Source organism: Coloeus monedula, assembly GCF_965178545.1.
Source record: "Coloeus monedula genome assembly, chromosome: 10".
Classification (NCBI taxonomy): Eukaryota; Metazoa; Chordata; class Aves; order Passeriformes; family Corvidae; genus Coloeus; species Coloeus monedula.
In genome coordinates, this window is record NC_138790.1 from 16,885,973 (window position 1) to 16,894,253 (window position 8,281).

An 8,281-nucleotide genomic window follows, 5' to 3' on the forward strand; every position below is an offset into this window, starting at 1 on the left:
ACGGCCGGGACCGCTGTACCCCCTTCACCGACTCTGTGCCGCCCACTCAGGCAGCGCTCGGGCCGCCTGCGGCAGGTCCTGGCAGCGCGTTTCCCGGCAGGCAGCGCGGCGCGGGTCTCTTTTGCCGCCATATTGGGGCGCTGGGGGTGAGGCCGAGCGGGGCCGAGGGCCGGGAGCGGGGTTGGGGGGTGCCGCCTTCGCTGTGAGGCCGGCGGCGGGCGCGGGGCTCACGGGACGCGGCGGATGGCGCGGTCCGGGGCGGACACAGGGCGGGATGGCGCCGATGCGCGGTGGATGGCCCCACCGCGGGTCGGGGCCCTCGGCTGGAGCGGGGCTGAGGAGGCTGCTCTGTGGGGGAGCGGAGGGTCCCGGAGCTCTGGGTAGCACCCGGGTGCTCGGGCTTCCTCTGTCCGGGCCGGGCGGAGATGCCGGCCCGAGGCTCATGGCTGTGTGTCGTTTCCAGGCGTGCCGGGACCGGCTCTGCGGGAGGACACCATGACCGGGAGGTGAGTGAGTGCCTGCGGTGATTCTCGGCTCGCTGCTGTAGTGCTGTGGAAGTGTTCCTGAGAGTGTTTGCTGAAGCAGTAGGCAATGAGCAGTGTTCATGTGGCTGCTCTCGTTTTCCAGGATATCTCCTCTGCCCAGTGTCCTGCTGGGCCCTGTTGAACGCCCACAGTTGTGTGTTGTATTCTGAAGTCTCTGCCTTGAGTTGGTTGTAGTTGCTGTTACGATGTGCCACGCTCTCCTTGGCCAGTCAGTAAATGTCAGTATAAAATTGATGGGTTTGTTATCACAGTGTTTGTGAACCTCCAGTGTACAGTAGAGCTCTGACATACACTGTTTCTTTGAGTAAAGGAAGCAACATGTTTTTCCCTTGAGTAAATTTCCTGTTATGCCACCGACTTTTCTTAAGTTTAGGAATTGAGTTTGTAAATGAAGGGATTAAATCTGAATACTCTTGAGTTGGCTGGAGAAGCTGTGGCTGCCCCATCCCTGAAAGTGTTTCAAGGCCGAGCTGGATGGGGCTCTGAGCAGCTTGGTTTAGCGTGAGGTGTCCCTGCCCATGGTAGGGGAGTCAGAACTGGATGGTCTTTAATGTCCCTTCCAGCCCAAACCATTCGGTGAGTCTGTGAATCACAGCTTTATGTCTTAGTATTTATCTCTGGAGTTTATCTCCTGTTACATGTGTGGCAAGTAGAACTGGATATCTCAGCTGGATCCTACTGTATCCCAGGACAGGTGCTGGATGCCGTTGGGCCAGATGTGCTGTGTACTCGTGTGTGGGCAAGTCTTACAATGACTTTACATGGGCAGTGCAGACAGGACTTTGTCCTGAAGAATTGCTGGGGAGTTTGTGCAGTGTCTGTGTCCAGTGGGTGTCAGGCTGTTGCTCTGGCTGTTAAGTCCTTTGAGGCTACAAATCAGGGGCAGTTCATACGTTCTATAACAGTTACTGTGACACAGGAGACTTCCTGTAGTGTGTAGAAAAAAAGCAATGTTTACTCATCAATGTTAGTCGACATTTGGAAACAATATCTGCTAATGCTGAAGCACTTGAAACTTAGTATGAAGCCTGTACTGTAGTGCCAGGAGATTATGACAAGCAAAAAAATGGAAAGTTCTCATAAATACTTAATGTTCCAGATACTCAGCTTTCCTCTGTTCACTGAACGTCAGGATTTGCAGTGATTTGTAGAAGTCGGGTATTGCCTTTGCTAATTTCTACCGGTATAGAGTTAGTTTCTCCTGAAACAGCCTGTGATTAGTTTTTACTTTTGTTACTTTGGAGTGAATTATAATTTGAAGCTGTTTTCTGTGTTTTTAGGCTGTGGTGCAAGGCCATCTTTGCTGGCTACAAACGTGGCCTCCGAAACCAACGGGAGCATACGGCCCTTCTGAAAATTGAAGGTGTTTATGCCCGTCAGGAGACAGACTTCTACCTGGGCAAGAGGTGTGCCTATGTGTACAAAGCTAAAAAGTAAGGAATGTTTTATTCTTATGCTGAATTAGCCAATTCCTGTATCAGGTTTTGCAGATGCTAGGAGATAATGGTACTATATGATATGTTAGAGAACAAGTGGGATGAGAAACAAGTTTTGCCTAAGACTGACAAAAACTGAAGGTGGGTTGATAGGGTAAATTAAGGTGGGTGAATTTGTGTTGAGTACTATGAGCTGTTGAGTTACTTAAACAGTAAAATGATTTTGTGAAGCCTGGATGAACTTGTGTCCTGACTTTTGTGTGCCATTTTCAGAGCACTGTCTGTTACTTCTGCTGCCATTGGTAGAGACCTTGGGAACAGCTGCTTATTTATCCCACTTCCTTTTTTTTTTCCTTGAGTGCAGTTGTTAGAGTTCAGAATTGCCTTGAATAAAATTGATCAGACTGATAACGTGACCACCATCATTTCAAGCATGGCACATGGCCCTTCATTTAAGGGAATTTTTGCCATCTATCCCAATGGCCTGTTCTTCTCCTGCCTTCAGTGTGTATGGAGAAATCTTAGAAATAAGGTGTTGGCAATTTCACGTTGTTGATTTTTTGGGTTAATCACATTAGCAAAAGTGTTTTCCAAATTTTTGAGCTTTGTAAGTTATTAATAGTTGTCCAGTGGAGCTTCTGATAAATTACAAGCTGTAATTACCCCTTTGAAATGTACAGTGAAACTCCCAGGCCTGGCAAATTTCATAAGTAAATAAAAGTGAGCATTGGTCAGGTTAAAGATGGCTATGGAACTAAATTATTGATGTGCCTTAAAGAGACCACATTGTCACTGCTGGTGACAGCAGAGCTGTGGCTGCCCTGCTCAGCTGTTCTTTGCCTCCCTTTCCCCAGCAACACGGTAACCCCCGGAGGCAAACCCAACCGGACACGTGTGATCTGGGGGAAGGTGACCCGTGCCCATGGGAACAGTGGCATGGTTCGTGCCAAGTTCCGCTCCAACCTTCCTGCCAAGGCCATTGGACACAGAATCCGGGTGGTAAGTGGATGTGTTTGAGCAACAAGATACTTATTGGCAGTTTTTGAGTGCCTTTTAACTTCCACATAGTATGAGGGAATGTTTGAACTCTGGTTTTGTTCTGCTGCTGTTGGGTGTTCAGCATGGCTCAGTGACTGTTCCTTAGGAGCCTAGAGAGGCTTATTCCTGGCTTCCTGTGCTGAGGGGATTTGTCTCATTGTCAGGGGTTTGTGTGCTTGCTCACATTGTGTGGAAAGGCTCTTCAAGTTCCAGGACTCAGCTCCTTTCTAAAGCTGCCAAGCTTGATTTCTTTTCTTCTTTTCTGTTCTGTGTATTTTTGCACCCTTCTACTCCTCTAACTGTTTCATTTTTCTCTTACTCCCAAATGTTTTAACTGAGGGCTGTGCTGTGATGTCCTGGCCACTCCCACCTGCTCCACAGTTGGCATTTTAGCCACAGGGCTTCAGTGAGACTGTCCCTTTAGGTCACTTACCCAGAGCTGCGATGTAATATTTTCTTAGTGATGTTGTCAAAAGGAGTGGTGTAGTCCTTCCTTTCTTTCTCCTGTGCCATAGAAAAAGCACTTTAGGAGCAGCACAGATAAATCCTGAAATCCAGAGCTGTGGGAACTCTTGCTGTTGGTGCACAGGAGGGCTGGCTGCCACGGAGTGTGTGCCACCAGCAAAGTGCTGCTGCAAGTCATTGAACCAGCTGTTGGGCTTTTCCGTTCTCACACCTCTTCTGTGTAAACTGGGGATTGCTTTTATAGCAGTTGAAGAGATCAATGGTCTAGATTGTAACTGCAAAACTTGTGTTTGAAAACAAGGTTTCTAACGTGATTCTCTCTGGTTTTGTATTTTACAGATGCTGTATCCATCTAGGATCTGAATTTTTATTGAAAATAAAATGAAGACTGTTTAACTTTTGTGTATTTCTGGTTTTATCATCTCCACCAATTTAAAGAGATTTCTTCTTTCTCAGTAGTGTATCAGAGCTGACAGCACAGAGAGAGACACTAAATCCTAGCAGGTGCAGAGCCTATCTCACATCTCAAAATAGTGGTTCTGGTAGAATCCCAAATAATGAGCCCCTGTGTACCTGGGCAGCACATGTGCCTGTAGTGTCTGCTCTGTGTAGGTTATTTAAACGCGTTTTCATCACATGGCTCTGTAGTGCCCAAATGTTAGTGCTGGTTTCCTGGCCAGCCTTACTCCCAGCGTGTCATGTGGGGCAGTTAAGCATCTTCCCAGCACTTCCATAATTCTTTCAGGCTTGTTGAACAAGAAGGTGGTGAAAAACTACTTTAATGTCTTGAAGTGTGAGGCTCAGAGTTTCTTATCTCTGAAAATTCCCCCCAAAATACTGGGTAGTTTGAAGGGAGGTTTAAGGCAGGTGCAGGTTGTCATGGTTGCTGCTGATGTCACAGTCCCAAAATGACCTGTGGCTGCCCTATGAGGGCGGTTCCAAGTGCTCCATGTAGTCCCATTATTTTCAATGCATCCCTAGTGGGTCAGGCAGGTGAGTCTGTTGGCTCAACCATACCTTGAGCCCACTCCAGTGCAGTCCTTCCTTCCCAGGGGATGAGAGCTTCCTTCTCCCTGCCTAGTGCTGCTGCCAGTGTGTGTCAGGGAGCCCTCTGAGCTGCTGGCTTTGCACATCTCTTGCAGTGAGTGGGTATTTCACAGCTAATCCTCTTCCTTCTGAAAGAGGTGGAGTAGTTGTGTGGGCAGAATACATTGTTGGGTAAATCAAAACTTTATTTTGAATTGGAATTTAAAAACTTGACCCAGCTACTCAGCTTTGGTATAGAAATCATTTTGCTGGACTTCCAAGATCTAATCCTGCTGCCACTGCTGTCCTTCACAGCAGGAGGGCCCTTGCCATGGGAAGCTGCAATTGTTTAACGTGGAGAGAAACTGCAGCTTATGGGATGTTGGGCCAGGTCAAGTAGGGCTTTTACTCCTCCACAACTACCAACAGGTTGGACACATAGGTTTCAAGGAAGGATGGATGGAATTTTCAGCTTTATGCATTACAGATGAAGGAGGAGAAAATGTAGTAAGCAAAGTGGACTGTAACAACAGGCTGGTAGGCCTGTGGTCACTATCATATAGTTGGATTTTGCTGATGAGATGGTAGTAAGTCCTTTTGAGTTTGATACAAGGTGCCCAAAAATATGTAATCCTCCCTTCTCTCTCCTCTGTCATCTCTTTCTACTGTACCGGACTGCCGAGGTACAAAGGCTCTGGAAGGTCCAACCCAAATAGCATGTGGCTGCAATTTGTGAATCTTTGTAGCAAAACTGCTATTTTCACGTTCATTTGGTCCCACCAAATGCAGCATTGGCTGCTCAGAGCAGCAGGTGGTGCCTATTTTGAACCTGTGCTGCACAATTGCCTTTGCTACTTCTACTCCTTTCCCCAGCAGCACAGTAAACTGACGTGTGAGAGGAAGCTATGGCATCAAAGGAGCCGGTCTCCTTTGTGGACAGAACCACCTGGGATTTCCTCAACCTACTGGACATGCTGGGGAGCCGGAATGGACGGGTGGGTGTGATGGAGGTGGACCATGCCGATTCAAGAGCTCCCTCGTTGCTGGTGGATTTTACCCGGGACCTGTGTGGCACAGGGGACATCAAGCACAAACAGCAGGCAGAGAGTGAGGGAAAAGAGGAAGAGGATATGGTTCCGCCACATCTGATTTTTATGCTATGGCAAGCCAGTGTGTTGAAAAGGCTCATGCAGTGGGATCACCTGGAGGAGGCTGTCCGGAATGTGAGGAACCTTCTCCCCTGCCTGCCGGACGTGCTGGTGCTTGTGATGATCCGTCCTGACTCCCAGGAGCAGCTGGACCAGGCAGTGAGAGCGCTGAGGAGAATGCAGTGCGTGCTGGACGGGGCCCTGCAACTGACCGTGGAGACTGCAGTCTACAGCCCAGGCCAGCCTGGAGGTATCCTGGAGGCAAAGAGAGCTGCCTGTAGGGCACTGAGAGAAGCCTTGAACTGCCATGAAGGTAACCCAGTAACACTGCTAAACACAGGGGTGAGGGATACGAAAACGTGCTCAGGACAGAGTCTGAGGGATGGTGTAGACAGAAGTGGTGCTTGTTGACTGGTTCAGGTACAAGAGGGAAGACAAGCTGGACCTTGCAGGCAATATGAGCCAGAAATGAGAATGAGTGTTTATATGCTGGGATGGGGATGGATAATGTGTCTGAGCCGAGTGTGTGCCCTTTTCCAAGTCAGATGGTGTTAACTCTTCTTGCCCCAAAACACACGTGGCAATGGAAATGCTGCTCTGTGTAAGGGCTGCAGTTCTGAGTCACTGCTGGGGCTTTCTGTGATGATGTTAACAGTGTCATAGTTTCACTGACCCCGAGTTCTTCATTGAAGGGACGTTCCAACCTTTTTGGGTGGCCACAGGCCTTAGCTGTGAAAGGATGGTGCTGGGTGGTGTTCTATCATTTGTGTTTCCTCCCCTAGAAATCGACTCCCAGGAGCCATTCATTATTTCACTCCCAGAGCTCAGATACTGCCGAGTTCTGCCTGAACGTAGGCAAGAGAAGGTATCAAAGACAGATGGAGAATGAATTCCCTTGGGCAGCAGAACCTGTCAGGTTGGTTTTAGCACTGTCCTGCTCCTGGATGTCCCTTTGCAGATCACTTCATGGTCCCTTGCTTGTCTGCCCCGGCCTTTTGCATGGATGAGAGTCAGTGTGTGGCTGCTGCCAGAAGGGGACGCTGCGCCCTCAGCATCGCACTATCCTTGCCACAAAACTGAGTTCTTTCCTGCATTGGCTGAACAATCTGCCCCGGGAAAGTTTTATCAAAAATCAGAGTTTCTTCTTTGTGTTAAATGCCTTGCTGGATTATCAAAATGTCCCTAAGAAACCTGTCCCTAAGAAAACAGCTATCAGCAAAGAGGGAATCAGAGCAGGCCAGAGGCCTCTAGATTTTAAACTGTCCCAAACCTGAAACAGTGAGAAAAACTCAAGACTAAGGCCTAAGACCATGTTTTCCCAGGAGAACCTGGGTGCAGGAGTCTGTGGTACATGGTTCCCATCAGCAAAAAAGCTCCTGAAACTCCCCAGAGTTCTTTATAGCAGGGAGTTGACCTTACATCAAGTGGGTACACATCCAGCAGATTGAATTACTGGGATGGGTTATTTTGGATGGGAGGAACTGTGGGAGCACTAGATTATTTTTAAATCAAATTACCCACATAATACCTGAACTCATTTCCCATCCTCTTTGGGCATGGCAAAGCACTATAGGTAGCTGCATCTTTTTGCATTGGGAGTTTATATATCTATTTTTTTCTCTGGTGTTTTTTGTAGATCTTTTGTCATCCTAAGATCTTCATTACCATCAAAAGAAGGATTAAACACCTGATACTTATCTCATTGCTCTGTGTCTGTGTGTATCTATAAGCTTTTTTATATCTAAGACTGTGAAACTTACTGAAGCTGCAGGTTTGTAAAGAACCACTCAGAAGGGATGGGATTTGAGGGTGGTATGGATCCTGTAAACCAATGTTTGTCAGAGAAAGGATCCTCCAGGTTATTTTTCAAATATGGGTTCTTTCCACATCCTTAAGGATGTGGCTTTAAGAAGCAAAACAACCTTGCTCTAAGTGTTTGGGTGGTGCTGGTGTTTGGCAGACTTTTGGACGAGGTGACCCAATTGCTCTGTTCATGAAGAGACTTTCCACGAGCATTTCCATGAGATGAATTCTGCCTCTCGTTGCTGAGGACACTGGGTTTTGGGTTTTGGGTTTTGGGTCAAGCTAATGAAGAAATAGTTCTCTTTAGTCGAAGCAAGACGTGCAGTTCAGGCTGTTTGTGAGTGAAGAAGGTTTGGCTTTAAAAGATCATCATATTAGGACATCACTAAAGCAAAAAGCCACTATTTGTGTCTATTATTTCCTGTAGCATCTGAAACACACAGATAACCACCCAAATCCAGCCATAGTCTACACAGCTCTCAAGTTTCTCCCCTGGCAGCATGTTTGTACTGTGTCTAGGCACTTCTGTGCAGGATGATGTGGGGCACTGTCAAGGTGAAGGGGGGAAAAAACTCTGAGATGTGGCTGAAATCCTGGCTAGAGCTTGGGAGCACAGGAATGCCCTGCAAGGGCAAGTGATGTAGCCGCAGGGATGTGTGGCTGGGACAATGAGGAGTGTGGTCACCCAGAGAGCTGAGGAGGAGAGGAGGCAGAAGGCTATCTGTGGGTGCTCTCAAGCTGCACCCTTGCTGCATTCTCCACTTAATCCTGGGTGGATACACAGAAGTCTTAGGGTGCCCTGTAGTGTACCAGAAGGGCC

General features: G+C 47.9%; 1 protein-coding gene across 1 annotated transcript; it reads left to right on the plus strand.

Moving 5' to 3' along the window:
• The first annotated feature begins 27 nt into the window (after nucleotides 1-27).
• RPL35A (ribosomal protein L35a) lies at nucleotides 28-3,880 on the plus strand. Its single transcript, XM_082287852.1, has 5 exons — nucleotides 28-146; nucleotides 464-506; nucleotides 1,826-1,978; nucleotides 2,836-2,980; nucleotides 3,824-3,880. Exons 2-5 carry the CDS (start codon nucleotides 496-498, stop codon nucleotides 3,845-3,847), a joined length of 333 nt encoding a protein of 110 aa, XP_082143978.1. The 5' UTR covers nucleotides 28-146; nucleotides 464-495; the 3' UTR covers nucleotides 3,848-3,880.
• The last annotated feature ends 4,401 nt before the right edge of the window (nucleotides 3,881-8,281 follow it).